At 44.7% G+C, this 20,663-nt stretch overlaps 1 protein-coding gene across 2 annotated transcripts in view; it reads left to right on the top strand.

Moving 5' to 3' along the window:
- RSPRY1 (ring finger and SPRY domain containing 1) overlaps positions 1-20,663 on the top strand; it is a 1,565,455-nt gene that overhangs the window by 664,008 nt on the left and 880,784 nt on the right. For both annotated transcript variants that reach the window (XM_044081400.1, XM_044081401.1), the window contains exon 6: positions 2,477-2,535. In XM_044081400.1, the coding sequence (XP_043937335.1) occupies positions 2,477-2,535 (59 nt within the window). The remainder of the gene's footprint in view (positions 1-2,476; positions 2,536-20,663) is intronic.

Here is a 20,663-nt window from a genome sequence, read left to right as displayed (position 1 = left end):
CCGTAAGACAATGCCCGCTCCGCTAGCTCTAGTGGCTCCTTCCATGGCATGGGAAAGGAGACGCATAGATGTGTTCGAAATGGACTTGAGTAGCCATTCGGGCTGAGAATACTTTCTTATCCTTGGCCGACATGGACTCTGGGGGTGACCCTGCGTATTCTTTCAGATCCCGCTGGAGTCATATCACATGTGCCATGTAGTTCAGCGACCTTACAGAGAAGGTGGCTGAAGCAAACATCCGCTTCCCTATGCAGTCCATCGTCCGAGACTCCTTGTTGGGAGGATGGACCGAGGAACTCTCCTGGGCCAGTTCCTTCTTGGTGGCAGCCGCCACCAACATGGCATCTACTGGAGCACCCTTGCTCCAAACCATCCTATCTGTGGGTGGACTAAGAATTTTGTCAGGTCTCTTTGGTATGGGCTCCACAGTGTCCGGTTCCTTCCATGCCCTGGTAGTGATCAGATCTACTAGGGGATCAGCGGGAGGGGACACCCAAGAGGTAGATGGGTCTGCGTCAAACGCCTCCAAAAACACAGACTCATCGGAGGAAGGCTTTTGGGCTGACCACCCCCCTCTAATACGAAGCATTTCCATAATGTCTCCGAAGGAGACATCCTCGGGGGGTGACCTTGGGGAACCTTCTCCTTCCACTAAGTCTGTGTCCTCTGTCAGGGACTCAGGTGAGTCCAAGTGCCTCCTCTGAGGAACCTCCTCGGGGGGGCTGTCCGAGGATGCCTCACCAACCACATCTTGTTCCTCTAAGGGAACCATCTGGGATGTAGGTGCAGGCCGTCCCTGGGGCCGGGTGATGGAAGGTAGGCCCGTCTGAGAGGGAGTGATGGGTGGAACTGCAGCAGGAGCCTGGGGCCTCGAGTCCCTCGACAAGACCCTCTCCACAACATCGAACGCCGAAGGAGAACTACTCTCACTAAGCTCCGAGAGCAGCCCCTTCGGATCCGAGGTGCGGACCGGAGCTGGCGCCGATGCTGTCGGATCCGAAGGGCCAGTGTACTCCAACCGAGATGGAGCCAAAGACACACTAACACCTCCGGATCCAAAGCTCATCTCATGGCTCCAAGAGCTCGGATCCGAAAAGGGACCCGATAAGCTCAAGGGTGCGGTCGGAGCCGAAGAAGGGTGTACTATCGGCGCCGAGCCTCCCCCGGTTCCGATGCTGCCTGGATCCAATGGCTTCGAACCCCGGAAGTGGGTCGGAGAAGGAGCAATCGGGATGAAAAAGGGGGTCGAGCTCCCCCGCCGGAGGGGGGGGGGCAGGATCACTCCCATCTGCAGTTGGGCCTGGAGAAACCTACGCATCATCCGGTCCATATCTGCATCTGACAAGCTTCTTGTTGATCTTGATGAGGCCACCGAGGCAGGCCTGGAGTGACATCTCGAAGACCTCGAAGGCGACCAGGTCTCCTCCTCCGGCCCCGGGGAAAAACGGGGTGAATGGAGCCAGGAAGGAGAAGGCCCAGAAGCCCTAGGAGAGACTCGCTGCTTCGCTGGCAGAGCCGAAGAGGAAGCTTCGGCTCTCCGCTTGTGGTGCTTGTCCTTTTTTCTCTGCCTCCTAGATTCCCTCTCCTCCTGAGCCTCGGTGGGAGGGTGAGTCCCGTCCAAGGAAGCAGGGATGGAAGGCGGCACCACTGCGGTAGCAGCCAGTGCCGCCAAGGGAGAAGAGGACGAAGCCAAGTCCGGGGACAGAAGTCCCGCCAGAATCAACTTCGACCTCCTATCCCCCAAAGCTCTGGGGTTGAAGGCTGCACAAATTGTGCAGCTCGAAGAAAGATGATCAACCCCAAGGCAGATAACACACCGAGTGTGGCCATCTGCCGGGGATAGCTTATGGCCGCACTCGGTGCATTTAGCAAAGAAAGTTTTAGGGGCCTCGGCCATAGTTGTAAAAGGGCCTAACCCAAACACACCTTCGCACACACGGGAAGAGGGAGACTAGAGTAACTGAAAATATATAAAGTTTTAGCAACAAAAATTAGCTAAATCAACTACAAAAGGGAACAACACTCACTTGTTAACAATTAAACTAAAAACTAGGTAAAAAACAGAGGAAATTTTCTTCAAAAACTCACGAAACCCTACGCCTGGAACTCGTTCTAGGTGCTTGAATAAGCCGCAGCAAACGAGATCTGAGGACAGAGAAGGATGGCGGGGGGTTATGGGTAAGAGGGAGGAGCTTGGAGCTCGGATCTTAGCTGAATAAAGCTGCTGGCTCGGATCCGATTCGGATCCGATACCCACAGGTTGATGAACAAATGAAGTTAACTACTTCAGATTTAATGATACTGGATTGCACAGACTCCAAGTTGTGGTAAGTACATAACTCTTTTTTTTTTTTTTTTTTTTTTTTTTAAATGTAGAACAAAGGAGAGGTGTACATTTTCTTCTGCTTTATTTCATGCAGTGTTGCTTCGGCTAATGTTTACTGAGCAAACATTTTTCACACTCTTTCCTCAATAGGTCCAGCCAGCGTAGGTTTGCTTAGTCAAGGGACACTGGAATACTTAGTAGAGAGCTTGGTAAGTATTATCTTTTTGCAATTATTTTTAAAGTACATTTTCCTTAGAGATATTTTTCTTACTTATCTGTAGGGTCTTTTGCATCAGACATTTGGCCCTTAGCACTCAAAGAATTGGTTGTTATAGTAAGGAGATGCATAGTAACTTTAGGTTATTTCACAACCCTTCATTGTCTGATGATGTAGTATTTCTCTGTCCATTTTACTTTCCACACAGAAACCGTTATGTCTACAGTGCAGTACAACTCCTTAAAGGCCTCACATATCAAGGTGTGTGATAATGGAATTACAGCAACTCTTTAATCTGCCTACATATTAAATGTCTGTGACGTACACCCTGAGAGGCAAGGCAGTCATTCTGAAAGGTCTTTTAATGCGCTTTACCTTTCTGTGTGACATATGTAAAACATTTTGGTCACTCTCAGAGGGTTGTGAACATGTTGGGCAGTGAATTAGTTGTTCTCTTCCCTTCAACTTGTGGAGAGCCCACTGAGTCACTATATAAGCTCTGTTTGTTACTGTAGAGTGTGGTTATATTAATGCTGTGTAGCTGAACTTCTTAATGACAGGTGTGCATTTATTATAAAACAAAGACTAATGTTCTTGTTTTATGTTAAGATAACTGATGTATATAAATATGGTTCTGTACTGATTTTTTTAATTTTGAACTTGTGAATAATTGCTGGTCTGCCCATCATCTGATTTATTTGCTATTACAAATTATAAATAAAAAAAAGTTAAATTATTTTCAATTCTTAACATATAACAAGAAGTCTAATAGGCATGTTGAGGCTTTAAACAGTTTTTTGACACCAGACGTGCTTATTAGGAAGTTGTCAGAAATGAATATTTTTGTTTGCTTTGTAAATTTTCACTTGTGTACACCAACCTGGGTTAATATTTGTATTTCCAGGACAGAGAGTATGATAAGGAAACTGCCTGATGTGACACATCAATCTTTTTTTTTTTTTTGACACAACTTGGAGTTTTTGATTCTAAGTTGGTGCTTCTGCAACTACATGTTTAGTGAAGTATGTTTAGATGTCCATGACAGGGATCAGTGATTCTGTCCAAATATCTTTTTTCATGGGAATTAACTGAAGGCAAACATCCACCCTTCTGGTTTGACTTCTAGAGCTTTAGTTGTCATTCCTATGAACTGAATTCCTCTTTGACCCCAGGCATCTGTCCAAGATATCCTTTAAAAAGAGGATATGCTCACTTCAATTTTTGCATTTCTTTTTTGCTACAAGAAGTGATCAAACATCTATTTGTCGGTCCTTTTCAGAGTGGGAAGTACACTGTTTGAGAACTCTTAACAGTTATACTTCTATAGGGTAGAGTTACTGTTAGTTATATTTGTTTTCTAAAATGTGTAATTTTGATTGCCAAACTACAAAATTCCCAAGGTCCATGACATCCACAGAAAAAAAATTAACAAGTATGCATGTGGAATACAGATTCTGCATAAGGGTTTTCATTCATAGTGCCTACTTTGACTAGTAGAAGACAACAAAGTTTCCTCTTTGTGAGCAGTGTGTGAACTGTAGAAAGAAGTCTTTGTAATGCAAAGCTCAAGGACTGAAGATATGTCTAAGCCAAAATATGCTTGAGGCCTTAGTACACGTGAGCCATGCTCACAGGTTTCCTCCAGTGGCCTTCAGATTTAAAAACTCTGGAAGACGGCGTGACTGACACATTAACAATTAGAGGTGTTAGGTTGTTAGAGGGAGGCCTTGTGATGTCATGTCCCACGGAGGCCTCTTGACCTTGGATGAGGTGAGGTTTAGCCTCATGCATCCACAGTCCCATTATTTCTCCTAAATACTCCTCTTTCCACCCCCATTCAGAAGCAGACAAGTGAGATGGGGATTTTTGCTGTAAGAGCAAACCTTGAAGAAGATCTCCAAGACATCTTGGCTAAGTAATGTTTCCAGTTTCCCACAGCAGGCATATGTCCTTCCAAAATTTTGGTTACTTCCTGAAGTTTGTGTTATCGTAGATATTCTTATCGACAGTAGTCAGGAGCTGGACTCTCTTCTTCGACTTCACGCTAGAGAGCACTTGGCATGTACCAGACACACATAAGTGAGAAGCCTGAGAGCCAGGTATCAGTCTTATGGATGACACCCCAAATTGCCTTTGACTACAATGCTGTGAGTGGGTCTAAATTGAAAACATGACACAATTCTCTTTAATGAGAAGCAGAGTCCTGGGCCACTTTGGGAAGAAAGTATGGTTTCTGCCACTCTAATGTTTCAGGCTGTTAACTGCCTTAGGAACATAATTAAGTGGTAATTTGAGATACTCAAGCAAACTGAGGAGACAGTTTTAGACCTCTCCTGTGATTCTAGAAAAACAAGGTCTATACTGCTTTCAGATTAGGTAATTATGACATTGTGTAATTTTGATGTAGTGGAGTATTGCTGGAGGGTAGTAGCAAATGGAACTGCGATTAGAAGACATGTCTAATTTGGACTTCAGCCATTGCCAGAAGATATGAGATGGCAGCTCTTGGATGTGGCCTTGGACAAAAACATGAAATTTTCAGCTCTCCCTCTTAGTAAATTTTCAAAAAGCTGGATGAAAATAGCAAAATTATGGAATCTATATAGTAGTTTTTTTTTCACTTTCCCATTCTGACATGTAGAAATTATCCATCTAAATAGTGTTCTTACTTTCAGGGGAAAAAGATCAGTTCAAGGAGAGGAAGGTCTTTGAGAAAACAATAAGACTGGAGAGATGGTAGGGAGCAGGATGGGAGTAGAAGGCCATAACCCACATCAACAAAGGAATCTACGGGCCTGTATTAACTATGATATTCTTCGTGTTTCAATGTTGCAGTCATCACACTTGGGTTATCTGCCTGCAGGTAGTCCTCAGTCGGCCCGAATACCAGAGACTTAGTATTTTGTATTTCTATGTCGGATACTGTCGCTTCTTCCTTGACGTCAGGTTGTCAGGGGTATAAAAACAGGCAGCCGACGCCATTACATCAGTCTTTCTTGCCGAGGAGGAGCCTGAAGCAGAACCAAGTTCGCAAGTCCGGTCGGCCGCTACCTGAATTTTTCGTTTTTGAGTTGAATAATCCTGAAGTTTTCTAAAGCTAAGTATCCCGTTGGGGATCCTTTTTTCCTGCTCTAACCGATGTCAGAAAAAGTTAACAATTGTCTTGCCTGTGGAAAGCAAACACCTCACAGAGATTTTCATTCTTACTGTGCCACCGCACAACATTGGGGAAAAGGATTCATTTCCTCATCCCCATGATCACCCTGCTGGCCAAGAAAATCTGTTCGGCATTCTCCATTTCGCCCTTTTGGTACTTCGCTGTTCTCGTTCTTCGACTTTTGTGTCGATGAACATGTATTCGCAAAAGACAGCTTTCGCGATTCTGATGTTACACCCTCAAAAATGTACTCAACCATCAAAATGCTAGCCCAATACATATAGGAAGGTGAAACATTATTTTCAACTGTTACCATTTATTCCTTAAAAAGAAGCTGTTTTAGTGGCATATTCCTTTCACACAGGCATTCTTTGTCTACTTCTATACTCTAAATATTCACTTGCATAGTCATAAACATTCTGTGCTTTTTGGATGTTGAAGTTTCTTTGGGATGCTCAGAAAAAATGTACTCATTTGAGTGCACTGAGTATGCCTAGCTACACCCTTGGTTGCATGCTTCTGGCCCACCAAAGGAACTCTGTCATTAGACAAGGTATGATAGGAATGAATGATGATGATGTTCTTCGTCTTCCCTTGCTGCAGTCCTGACTATTGGGTATAGTCCGCGTCCCAGTCGGCCCGAATACCAGAGTATAAGGCTGACGTCGGTCATGGCGCCTTAGACTGACGTCAGTACGTCAGGGTACTAATGCGCATGACCGACGTCATTTCCTCAGTCTTTTTTGCCGCATGGTCCGATGCAGAAGCAATTTTGCGAGTGCAGGTTGGCGTTCTGAGATTTTCCGAAACCGGAGTTTCAGACCGAAACAGAGTTGGCTAAGTAACCCGTTAGAACATTTTGGTTTTTCTTGCCTCAGTATTTAACCGGATGTCAGAAAAAGTGAATAACTGTATTTCTTGTGGGAAGCAGATACCGCATAGGGATTATCATACATTGTGTATACCTTGTTTAGGGCCTGAGCACGACGTTGTTGGTTGCCGCTCTTGTGCTAGATTTAACAAGCGCACTATTAAGAGGAGGCTTGATTGTGCTAGGTTAGTGTTTGGGAAGCGTTGCAATTATAATATGCCGTCGGATGCTCCGGCCCGCTTCATCCAAGAAGCGCAAAGACAAAACAGTGAAGCCTAGGGTGAGGAACCGCAGTCCCGGACGCCGGTTCTTTAGAAGGCTCAGGGAGCCAGAGGTTTTGCCAGGAGTCTCTATGGAGTCTCAGGCAGATACTTTACTGTTACAGGATGTGCCCTCTCAGGAGGTAGGCCAGGCTGAGGGGGCTTCTCAGGTAACTGTTCTTCCCTCTCTTCCTAAGGTAGTTAGGGCCTCTCCTTCTGTTGCCAAAGCTTCTTTTAGAGGTAGGCCAAGTTCAGCTTCTGTGGGGGCTTCTCCTAGCATTTCTGGCTCTGTGCCTAAGAAACATATGCTTAAAATGGCAGAAGATTTGATTACTCTGATTAGAGGTTCTATGCCCCCGCCTGATAAGAGGCCTAGGGTGGAACAGGAGTTTGATAGTTTTGAACAGTGTTCACAGGCTTCAGAGTCTTCTGTGGAAGACTTGCAAGAGTTTCCTACTTATTCTGATTCTGATGTGGATGATTCCACTCCTACAGCTTCTCCTCCTGAGGATTTTTCATTTTCAGAGACTCTTCACTCCATGAGGGAGCACTTTAAATGGGAAGGCCAGGATTACTCTGATTCCAGGAAAAGGCTTAGGGAATTCTTGTTTTTACCCCAGCATAGGCCCTTAGCTATTCCTCCTGTGTTAAATGTGGTGGAGGATGTTTTTGCAGAGGCTTCCTGAACCCTGACTCCTTGCCTCCTGCTCCTGTTAAGCCTGATAGGTATTATAGGGTGCCCAAGCTCATAAGTATTTGTTTAAGAGTCCCAGGCGGACCCAGAAACTGTTTCTCAGGACCCTAAACGTGTTAAGGCTTCTGTGGTTAAAAATCCTGTACCCTCTGATAAAGAGGCAGGCGCTTTGGATAGGTGGGGTAAGAAAGTATATACTTCTTCCACTCTAGCCATGAGGGCGTTGAATTGTCAGTTTCATATGCTGAAATATCAGAATTATCTCCTTTCACAATTGAAATCTAAGGTGGATGCTTTGGCGGAAGGTATTGAGTGTAAAGAATTGCTGGATTTGGTTCATGTGTCTGAACAAGTGGGTAAGCATTCTTTGCAGTGTGGTTTTGATGCTGTTCAGGCCTCCTCGAGGGTGGCTGCTACTAGTTCTGTTCTTCGCAGACATGCCTGGTTGAAGGATCAGAATTTAGCTGAGCATGTTAAGACCAGGATTTTGGATGCTCCTTTACAGTCTGATGTGTTGTTTGGACCGCCTGTGGAAGCAGTTTTAAAGAAAATGGAAGACAAAGCTAAGTCTATGCAGACTGTTAAAGATTTTTGCAGGTGCAGCCTCCAAGTTTAGTAGAAATTGGCCTGCTAAGGGGTGGACATATCCTGCTTATGGTTCCCAGTCTAGGGGTAGGTCTAGACGTGGTAGGGGCAGGGCTCAAGGTTCTTAGGCCTAGATCAGACAGTTCACCTGCTCAGACTTCTGGTGAGGACAGGGGTCAGTCCTTTCGTAAGCAGAACCAATCACCTGCCTTTTCAGCTGCCACTGAATTCTCGTCTGGCAGCTCCTTTGGGAGGAAGATTGTCTCTTTTCAAAGAAAATTGGGATTTAATCACTCAAGACAGATGGGTGCTGGATATCATTCATCACGGTTACAGATTTTATTTCCACACAATGCCCACTTTCAAAGGCATGCCAGATGTTCCTCCTCCACAAAGAAAAGAGGCTCACAAGCAAGTTTCTCAGTTACTCCAGATAGGGGCCATTCAGCCAGTCCCTGTATCAGAAAGGGGCTTCGATTTTATTCTCGCCTGTTCCTAGTACCAAAGAAGGGGAACATGTGGAGACCAATTTTGGATTTATCTATCCTCAACACTTATCTGGACATTCCCAAGTTCAAGATGTTGACGTTACAGCAACTGTTACCTCTGCTGGGCAAGGATCACTGGATGGTAACTTTGGATCTCAAGGAAGCTTACCTTCATGTGCCTATAAGGCTAAGTTGCAGAAAGTATCTGCGGTTTGAACTGGAGATTTTCATTATCAGTTCTCTGCATTGCCCTTTGGCTTATCTACTGCCCAGAGTATTCACAAAGGTTCTGGCTCCAGTGATAGCTTACTTCAGGCTTCAAGGCATTCAAATCTATCCTTACTTGGACGACTGCCTGATTCTGGCTCAAGAAAAGGAAGACCTTCTACAGCATCTGAAATATGTCATAGCAGTGCTAAGATGCCTAGGGTATTCTGTGAACGAAATAAAGTCCAGTCTAGTACCCTCTCAAGACATGTGCTTTCTGGGTGTGAGACTGAATACAGCAGCCCAGATGGCCTTTTTAACCCCGGACAAACAAAAGAGTCTGTCACTTTACTTCCATGGCCTTTACCTCTGATTCCTCATCTGTTATCTCAGAAGGACGGTCATCTGCTCAATGTCAAGCTTCAATCTCTTCATCTCACAGCTTGGCATATTCTGTGTTGAAGCACAGCAGGTCTCAGCTTCCTCAACAAGTGTTAAATGTGATTATGGAAGCTAGAAGGCCTAGTACTAGGAGAGTGTACGCAGAAAAATGGAAGAGATTTTTATTTTGGAGTACAGCAAAGAATTTGGAGATTTCAGAGCCTAATTTGAGTGTGGCTCTTCAATATCTTACTGAATTATTGGACAAAGGTTTGTCCTTCTCTTCCATAAAGATTCATGCTGCAGCAATTTCAGCTCACTATGATTGTGACCCACCTTTGTTTTCGCATCCTTTGTTCAAGCAGTTTCTTAGAGGGGCAAAGAATATAAGACCCCCGTAGAGCTCCTACTCCTGCTTGGGATCTCAATTTTGTGTTGGAAAAACTTACTCTACAACCTTTTGAGCCGGCAGCTACTGCTGAATTGAAATATTTGTCATGGAAGACTGCTTTTCTGTTGGCTATTACTTCTGCAAGAAGGGTGTCTGAGTTGCAGGCCCTTATGGCAGTGGAGCCCTTTTGGTTTTCCATAAGGACAGGGTTTCATTACGCACTAATCCTTCCTTTATGCCTAAGGTGGTTTCTAGTGTGGCTTTAAACCAAACTATTCATTTGCCTACGTTTTTGCAGATCCTCAAAATAAAGGGGAAAAGATTTTGCACACTTTAGATGTACACAGGCAATTGCGTTATTATTTGAGCAGGACTAAGAATTTTAGGCAGTCTCAGCAGTTACTTGTTTCTTTTGCTTTGAGTTCACAGGGCAAGCCTGTGTCAAAACAAACTATTTCTAGGTGGATTGGCTTTTGCATTGCATTTTGTTATTCCCATCATGGCAAAGAGGTTCCAGCTGGGATAAGGCCTCATTCCACTAGGGCTACTGCCACTTCAACAGCATTTCTAAGGGGGGTGGCAACTAAGGATATTCTGGAAGCAGCTACTTGGAGTTCAGTGCATACTTTCTCTAGGCATTATCACCTGCCTATATACTCTAAGACTAGGGCTGGTTTTGCCACAGCTGTTTTACAAGGCATGTTGTCAGCTCCTGCTACTTTATAATTTGCCAGCCTCCCTTACCTCTGCTTTGGGATTCTACCCAATAGTCAGGACTGCAGCAAGGGAAGACGAAGAACATAGTACAGTTTTGTACCTACCATAAATGTAGATGTTCGAGGATTCCCTTGCTGCAGTCCAATTTACCCTCCCTCCTTCCCCTCTGTGTTTTGGGGTGGTTGTGTAGGTGAGTTTACATACTTATATTTTTTGTACATATGGTTGTATATATTGTACATGTTTTTTGGTGCAGGTTGTTTTTGGGACTTGTCTTTTTGGGTCTTCTGACATCTGGGGCAAGAAAAGACTGAGGAAATGACGTCGGTCATGCGCATTAGTACCCTGACGTACTGACGTCAGTCTAAGGCGCCATGACCGACGTCAGCCTTATACTCTGGTATTCGGGCCGACTGGGACGCGGACTATACCCAATAGTCAGGACTGCAGCAAGGGAATCCTCGAACATCTACATTTATGGTAGGTACAAAACTGTACTTTCTTCATGTTTCACTGTTGCAGTCATTACATTTGGGTAATCCTGCTGGCTAGTTGCTCTCAGTCGGCCTGAATTCCAAAGTCTTGGGTCCTGTGTCGGCTGCTGTCGCCCCTTCCCTGACGTCAGGTCGTCAGGGGTATAAAAGAAGCAGCCGACGCCATTTTCTTCAGTCTTTCTTGCTGTGCGGTGCCCAAAGCAGGAGCAGTTCGCAAGTGCAGATCGGCCGACTCCTGAGATTTTCGTGTTCGAATTTCAGATCCGAAGTCTTCAATAAAGCTAAGTACCCCGTTGGGGAAACTTTTTTCTTGCTCCAGACCGATGTCAGAAAAAGTAAATAATTGTATCTCTTGTGGAAAGCAAATACCTCATAAGGACTTTCATTCTTACTGTATTCCTTGCCTAGGCCCTGATCACAATGTTTCTGGTTGTCAGTTTTATACTAGATTTAACCAACGCACCATTAAGCGTCGGTATGATTTTGCTTTAAGCTATTTTGGACGACGGTTTAGTTATCCAGAAATGTCATCGAATAGCCATCCGACTACCGGAGTTCACAAAAAACGCAAAGAAAAGGAGAGAGAGAGAGAGAGAAACAACCGAGGCCCAAAACGAACGACGAAGCTTCTCCTAAGCCAGTCGCTGGTTCTCAGTGAGGTGCTTTCACAGCCCCTAACACCCGCTATTTTAGACTCGCGGGCCACAACCGACTCCCACGAGGAGTCAGCCATGCTGCTGCAAACTCAAGGTATTGGAGCCTCGGATACTATTCCCTCAGATGGGTCTGGAGCCGCTGAGCAGGCACCAGCTTCTGAGGGTGTATTCAGACCTAAACATCTTTACATTAAACCGACTTCAGCTTCAAAGGCAAAGACTAAAGCACCTTCTAAAGCAAAGAAACAAACTCAAGAGCCACGTGGACAGGCGTCTATGCCCAAAAAACCAATGCTCAAAATGACCCAAAACTTTATTACCTTGATCAGGGGTTCCCACCCCCCTCCTGATAAGAGGCCTAGGCAAGAGACTGACTATGAATCTTCAGATCAGGTTTCTATTTCTTCTGATTCCTCTTCTGATCAGGAATATTCTCTTCCCCCCTATGAGGATTCTGATGCTGAAGAATCTATACCTTCAGCTTCTCCTCCTGAGGACTATTCTTTTGGGGAAACCTTGCATACCATGAGGGAGCATTTCCACTGGGAGAGCCAAGATTTTTCAGAATCTAAAAAGAGGCTCAGATTTCCTTTTACTACCTCAACACAGGCCTCTAGCCATTCCACCTGTGTTAGACATTGTAGATGATGTGTTTTCGGATTCTAGTCTTACCCCTGACTCCTTGCCTCCAGCTCCTGTCTGACAGATATTACAGGTTCCCTGACTCTCATAAACTCCTTTTTAAAAACCCTGCTGTAGACCAAGAAACTATTTCACAGGGTCCCAAAGGAGTTAAGGCTTCCGCTGCAAAAAACCCTACCCCCTCTGACAGAGATTCCAGGGCACTGGATAGATGGGGAAAAAAGGTTTACACATCTGCTACCTTGGCTATAAGGGCCTTAAATTGTCAGTTTCATATGCTTAAATATCAGCAACATGTCATGGCATTGCTTAAACAGAAAATGTTGTTAATCTCTGAATGTGCAGAAAACAAGGAAATGCAGGATTTATTGCATGCAGCTGAACAAGTTGGAAAGCATACTTTGCAATGTGGTTTTGATTCTTTGGAGGCCTCCTGCAGGGCCGCAGTTACAGGTTCTGTAATTAGGAGGCATGCTTTGTTAAAAGAACAAAATCTGCCTGATCATGTCAAAGTGAAATTATTAGATGCACCTTTACAGCATGATACTTTGTTTGGTGTTAAGGCAGAAGAGGTGTTAAAGAAAATGGAGGACAAAGCTAAATCTATGCAAACTGTCAAAGATTTTTTACAAGTACAGCCACCTAGGTTTAGTAGACACTGGCCTACAAAGAATTGGTCCTTTCCTGGGTCAGACAGACCTCAAAGGGGCAGAGGCAGATCCCAGGCGCAAGGTTCATACAGGGTGCTTCTACCTCCAAAGTTGGAGAAGACAAATCACAACCATACATGAAACGGTCCCAATGACTTCCCCCTGCCTGCACCAAGCACTTATCTCCTGGCAGTGCCCTTAGGGGGAAAATTAGCACTTTTTTTCTCAAAATTGGCACATTATAACCCAGGACAAGTGGGTTCTAAATATAGTGTCACAAGGCTACAAGTTCCATTTCCATACCCTGCCAAAGGCAAACAGCTGGCCAGATCTGCCAAAAAATCAATGGGCAGAGGCACAAAAACAAGTCTCATCCCTCATGGACATGGGGGCCATTCAACAAGTACCAGAGCAAGAGCAGGGACAAGGATTTTACTCAAGACTGTTCTTGGTACCCAGAAAAGGACAAGGCCTGGAGACCAATACTGGACTTGTCTATTCTGAACACATTCCTGGATATACCAAAATTCAAAATGTTGACTTTGCAGCAGCTTCTGCCCATGCTAGGCAAGAACGCTTGGCTTGTGACTTTAGACCTAAAAGAGGCATACCTGCATGTCCCAATCAGACAATCATGCAGAAGATACCTCAGATTCAAGGTTGGCTCAATGCATTACCAATTCTCTGCACTGCCTTTTGGCTTATCTACTGCGCCCAGGGTCTTTACAAAGTGCCTGGCACCAGTAATTGCATTCTGCAGACAAAGAGGAATACAGATATATCCTTACTTGGATGACTGTCTAATTCAAGCAGAGAACAAGGACATTCTTCTACAGCATCTGGCATTTGGGAAAAGACTTCTTACATGCCTAAGGTACACAGTCAACGAAAAGAAATCAAAACTTGTACCCTCTCAAGAGATAATATTCCTGGGTGCAAGCTTAAATACAACTGCCCAGATGGCTTATCTCACGCCATAGAAACAAAGGCAACTGACTACCTATTACAAAATGTTGGCAACAAAGGCCCAGTTATCTGCAAGAAAAATTCTGCAGGCTTTGGGCTTCATGGCATCCTGCATCCTACTAATTCCATATGCAAGACTGCATATCAGGAAACTTCAGTGGTACCTAAAAAGTGTTTGGACTCAACATTGCCTCAGCCTGGAAACAATGATTACTCTCATTCCCTGCCTGCAACAGGAGTTTCGATGGTGGGCGAAGGCTTGTCACCAGAACAAGGGACAGCCATTCACATTACCCCCAGTCAGGCAGACACTAACAACGAATGCATCAGATTATGCCTGGGGGGCCCACATGGTAGGAAGATGCATTCAGGGCACATGGTCCTCAAACCAAATGCATCTACATATCAATCAAAAAGAGATGCTAGCTGTTCAAAATGCCCTGACAGCCTTCAAGGACCTACTTCATCCGGGACAACTACTGATAAAGACAGACAACACCACGGTCATGTGGTATATAAACAAGCAGGGGGGCACACATTCTTACCCCCTTTGCAGACTAGCCATGACTTTGTGGGACACAGCATTGACTTACCAAGTACATCTGCAGGCACAATTCCTGCCAGGAAAGGAAAACACTCTGACAGACGAACTAAGCAGAAACCTCATGGATCCCCACGAGTGGCACCTGGATCCACAAGTCTTCAGCATGATAACACGGAAATGGGGATGCCCAGACATAGATCTATTTGCCTCCCCTCACAACTACCAACTAAAAATATTCTGCACAAGGATTTATCACGGACAAGCATGGAAAGTGGACGCCCTACCTTTCAGCTGGAAAAACCTATGAGTATATGCCTTTCCTCCACTACCTCTTCTCCCCAAGGTACTCCTAAAGGTCAGACAGGAGAAGCCAAAGATGATACTGATTGCCCCAGACTGGCCCCGCCAGTACTGGTATCCAGCTCTAAGGAACTTGTCTCAATACCCAGCTTGGACCTTACCTCAAATACCACATCTACTGTCCCAGCAAAACAATCAGATCCTGCACAGCCAACTCAGGACTTTAAACCTGGCAGCATGGCAGATAATGTAATCATACAAAACACACCTCTCAGTAAAGCTGTGATGGATGTCATTTCGGAAGCCAGAAGGCCTAGTACTAGAAATTCTTATGCTGAAAAATGGAAGAGATTCTGTGCTTGGAACCAGGCACAAGGAACTGATACAGCTGTACCAAATATTCCTCAGATTTTGCAATACTTAACTGAGATGCTGGACGAAGGCCTATCTTTTTCATCAATTAAAATTCATGCCTCTGCCATTTCGGCTCATTACAATACAGAGCCACCAATCTTTTCTCATCCTTTATTAAAGCAGTACCTCAGAGGAGCCAAAAATGTAAGGCCTCCAAGGAGAACACCAATACCTGCATGGGACCTCAACTATGTCTTGGAAAAACTCACCCTGCCTCCTTTTGAGCCAGCTGCTACTGCTGATATAAAGTTTTTTTCTTGCAAAACAGCTCTGCTCCTAGCAATAACTTCTGCAAAACGAGTTTCAGAGCTACAGGCACTCATGGCTGTGGAACCTTTTGTCATGCTTTATCCAGACAGGGTTTCTCTGAGGACAAACCCAACATTTATGCCTAAGGTGGTGTCCAGTGTGGCTCTTAACCATACTATTCATCTGCCAACTTTTTATCCAAATCCACAGAACAAGGGGGAGAGAATTCTGCATTCTTTGGACGTACACAGACAGCTTAGATTCTATTTGGACAGGACCAAAGTTTTCAGGAAGACAGCAATTACTAGTGGCATATGCTGCAGGATCACAAAGAAAGGCTATCTCAAAGCAGACTATTTCAAAGTGGATAGGCCACTGCATTTGTTTCTACTATTTTCACTATGGCAAGCCAGTGCCTAAGGGCATTAGGCCACATTCAACCAGAGCTGCAGCCACTTCAGCAGCCTTTCTCAGGGGAGTACCAACCAAAGACATTTTAGAGGCTGCTACTTGGAGTTCAGTGCACACCTTTACAAAGCACTATCACCTGCCACTGTACTCTAAATCCAGGGCAGGCTTTGCCACTGCAGTTCTACAGGGCCTCATAGCCGCTCCTAATGCTGTTTAGCTCCAGCCTCCCAACCATAGCTTTGGGACTCTACCCAAATGTGATGACTGCAGCAGTGAAACACGAAGAATATAGTACAGTTGTGTACACTTACCATAAATATAGCTGTTCGAGTGTATTCACTGTTGCAGTCCAGGTTACCCACCCGCCCATCCCCCCCTCTTTTTCTGCTGGAACTTATCTTTCCTTCTCTGATTTATACAACCTATGTGGTGTATTTGCTTGTAGATGAAGGCAAAGTTTTTATTGGTGCATTTATTTATATTTATATTTATATTTATATATATATATATATATATATATATATATATATATATATATATAAATTTTGGCTACCCTTTTAGGGGGCACCTGACATCTGGGGCAAGAAAAACTGAAGAAAATGGCATCGGATGCTTCTTTTATACCCCTGACGACCTGACGTCAGGGAAGGGGCGACAGCAACCAACGCAGGACCCAAGACTTTGGAATTCAGGCCGACTGAGGGCAACCTGCCAGCAGGATTACCCAAATGTAATGACTGCAACAGTGAATACACTCTAACATTTACATTTATGGTAAGTGTACACAACACTACTTTCTTCGAGTTTCACTGTTGCAGTCATTACATTTGGGTAATCTGCTGGCAGGTTGCCCTAAGTCGGCCTGAATTCCAAAGTCTTGTGTCCTGCGTCGGTTGCCGTCTTCTCTTCCATGACGTCAGGTCGTCGGGTATAAAATATGCAGCCGATGCCATTTTCTTTAGTCTTTCTTGCCGCGCGGTGCCCGAAGCAGAAGCATTTCACAAGTGCCGGTCGGCCGACTACTGAAATATTCGAGTTTGAGTTTCAGACCTAAGTCTTCACTAAAGCTAAGTACCCCGTTGGGGGAACTTTTTTCTTGCTTTTTACCGATGTCAGAAAAAGTTAATAATTGTATTACTTGTGGGAAGCAAATACCTCATAAGGATTTCCATTTATACTGTATTATTTGCCTAGGCCCTGATCACAACGTGCCTGGCTGTCGGTTTTGTGCTAGATTTAACCAACGCACTATTAAGCGTCTGTAAGTTGTTGCATCAAAGTATTTTGGAAACAGATTTAACTACCCAGAAATGTTGTCGGATAGCAATCCGACTACCGGAGTACATAAAAAACGCAAAGAAAAGGACAGGGAAAGGCAGTCGAGATCCAAAACCGACGACGAAGCTTCTCCTAAGCCAGTCACCGGTACTCAGTGAGGCGCTTTCGCAGCCCTTGATACCCGCTACCTTCGAGTCACAGGCCGCTACCGACACCCATGTGGAGTCCGGAATGCCACAAGATACTCAAGGTATTGGACCGACGGACGTATTTCCCTCTGAAGGGTCCGGAGCCGCTGAGCAGGCACCGGCTTCTGAGGGTGTATTCAGACCTCAACATTTGTATATCAAACCAATGACAGCTGCAAAACCAAAGACAAAAGCAACTTCTAAAACTAAAAAAAATGACGCATGAGCCACGTGCACAGGCCTCTATGCCTAAAAAGCAGATGATCAAAATGGCTGAAGACCTTATTACCTTGATCAGGGGTACCCATCCCCCTCCAGATAAGAGGCCTAGGCAAGACACTGATTATGAATCTTCAGATCAGGTTTCTATTTCTTCTGATTCCTCTTCTGATCAGGAATTATCTGTACCTCCGTATGAGGATTCTGATGCTGAGGAGTCTATTCCATCTGCATCTCCTCCTAAGGATTATTCATTTGGAGAAGCCTTGCATTCTTTGAGAGGGAGCATTTTGACTGGGAGAGTCAAGACTTCTCAGAATCAAAAAAGAGGCTCAGGGATTTCCTTCTTCTCCCTCAGCACAAGCCTTTAGCTATTCCCCGTTTTCGACATTGTGGATGATGCGTTTTTGGAGTCAAGCTTGACCCCTGACTCCTTACCTCCAGCTCCCAGTAAGTCTGACGGGTATTTCAGGGTCCCTGACTCACATAAATTTTTACTTAGAAACCCTGCTGCTGATCCTGAAACTATTTCACAGGGACCAAAGGGAGTTAAGGCCTCAACAACAAAAAATCCTACCCCCTCTGACAGAGATTCAAGGGCACTAGACAGATGGGGGAAAAAGGTTTATACATCTGCAACCTTGGCAATCAGGGCCTTAAACTGTCAATTTCATATGCTGAAGTACCAACAACATGTCATGGGATTGCTGAAACAGGAAATGATGTTGATTTCAGAATGTGCAGAAAATAAAGAATTGCAGGAATTATTGCATGCAGCTGAACAAGTTGGAAAGCATACTTTGCAATGTGGTTTTTATTCCTTAGAGGCCTCCTGCAGGGCTGCAGTTACTGGATCTGTGATTAGAAGGCATGCCTGGTTAAAGGAACAAAATTTGCCGGATCATGTTAAAGCTAAATTGCTAGATGCACCTTTACAGCATGATTCTCTGATTGGTATTAAGGTAGAAGAGGTTTTAAAGAAAATGGAAGACAAAGCAAAGTCTATGCAAACTGTTAGACTTCTTATAAGTGCAGCCACCAAAATTCAGTAGACACTGGCATACAAAAAATTGGTCCTATCCTGTGTCAGACAGAGCTCAAAGGGGCAAATCCAGACGCCCTAAGGGTTCCAGATACCAGGTGCAAGATTCATACAGGTCAAAGCAATGGGGCACTTCTACCTCCAAATCTGGAGGAGATAAAGCGCAAACCTACAGAAAACAATACCAATGACTTCCTTCTGCCTGCACCAAGCACTTATCTTTTGGCAGCATTCATAGGGGGAAGGTTAGAACTTTTTGCTCAAAATTGGCAGTTTATAACCCAGACAAGTGGGTACTAAACATAGTATCACAAGGATACAGATTCCAATTCCACACTCTGCCAATGGCAAATGGTTGGCCAGATCTGTCAAAAAAATCAATGGGCAGAGGCACCGAAACAGGTTACGTCCCTCGTGAATATGGGGGCCATTCAGCCATTACCAGAACAGGAAAAAGGACAAGGTTTTTACTCGAGTGTTCTTGGTACCCAGAAAGGACAAGGCCTGGCGGCCAATACTGGATTTATCGATTTTAAACAATACCTGGCCATTCCAAAATTCAAAATGCTGACTTTGCAGCAGCTTCTGCCCATACTGGGCAAGAATGCTTGGCTGGTGACACTAGACCTAAAAGAGGCATACCTGCATGTCCCAATAAGACAGTCGTTCAGAAGATACCTCAGATTCAAGGCTGGCTTAATGCATTACCAATTCTCTGCACTGCCCTTTGGCTTATCTGCTGCACCCAGGGTCTTTACAAAGTGCCTGGCACCAGTAATTGCATTTTGCAGACAAAGAAGTATACAAATATATCCTTACTTAGACGACTGTCTCATTCAAGCAGAGAACAAGGACATTCTTCTTCGACACCTGGCCTTTGTGAAAAGGCTTCTAACATGCCTAGGGTACACAATAAATGAAAAGAAATCACAACTGGTACCCTCTCAAAAGATAACATTCCTGGGTGCAAGCTTGAATATAACTGCTCAGATGGCTTACCTTACGCCAGACAAGCAAAGGCAACTGACTACTTACTTCAAACTGATGGCAACAACTACTTACTTCAAACTGATGGCAACAAAAACCCAGTTATCTGCAAGACAAATTCTGCAGGCTCTGGGCTTCATGGCATCCTGCATCCTACTGATTCCATATGCAATTCCGCATATGAGGAAACTTCAATGGTACCTGAAAAGTTTATGGAGTCAACATTCTCACAGTCTGGAAGCAATGATTCCTCTCATTCCCTGCCTGCAACAGGAGTTTCTATGGTGGGCAAAGGCATGTCACCAAAACATGGGACGGGCCTTCACTCTCCCCCCTGCCAGCCAAAACTTAACAACAAATGCCTCGGATTATGCCTGGGGGGCCCACATGGCAGGAAGATGCATTCAGGGCATATGGAACCTAAATCAAATGCATCTACATATCAACCAGAAAGAGATGCTAGCTGTTCAAAATGCCCTAACAGCCTTCAAGGACTTGCTTCATCCAGGACAACTACTGATAAAGACCGACAACACCTTATTCATGTGGTATATAAACAAGCAAGGGGGCACACACTCATACCCCCCTTTGCAGATTAGTCATGGCACTGTGGGACACAGCTTTGACCTACCAAATACATCTTCAAGCTCAATTCCTGCCAGGAAAATAAAATACAATGGCAGACGATTTAAGCAGAAACCTTATGGATCCTCACGAGTGGAAACTAAATCCACAAGTCTTCAGCATGATAACAGAGAAATGGGGGAGCCCAGACATAGATCTATTTGCCTCTCCTCAAAACTATCAATTGAAAAGACTCTGCACAAGGACTTATCACAGACGAGCATGGAAAGTGGACGCCCTTTCCTTCAGTTGGAAAAAACCTATCAGTTTACGCCTTTCTTCCTCTGCCTCTCCTCCCCAAGGTCCTCCTAAAAGTCAGACAAGAGAAACCAAAGATGATACTAATTTCCCCAGACTGGCCCCGCCAGTACTGGTACCCAATCCTAAGGAACTTGTCTCAAAACCCAGCTTGGACCTTACCTCAAAGACCTCAACTACTGTCCCAGCAAAACAATCAGATCCTGCACAATCAACTACAGACATTGAACCTGGCAGCATGGCTGATCATGTAGTTATACAAACAACACCTCTCAGTAAAGCTGTGATGGATGTCATTTTGGAAGCCAGAAGGCCTAGCACTAGAAAATCTTATACTGACAAATGGAAGAGAGTCTGTGCTTGGAGTCAAGCACAAGGAACTGATACAGCAGAACCAAATATTCCTCAGATATTACAATACTTAACTGAGATGCTTGACAAAGGCCT

The sequence above is a fragment of the Protopterus annectens genome, chromosome 8.part0, assembly GCF_019279795.1.
Source record: "Protopterus annectens isolate FY-2018-M chromosome 8.part0, PAN1.0, whole genome shotgun sequence".
In the NCBI taxonomy this organism is placed as follows: domain Eukaryota; kingdom Metazoa; phylum Chordata; order Ceratodontiformes; family Protopteridae; genus Protopterus; species Protopterus annectens.
The sequence above is the reverse complement of the archived record's forward strand: the minus strand, read 5'-3'. Positions and strand labels throughout refer to the sequence as shown.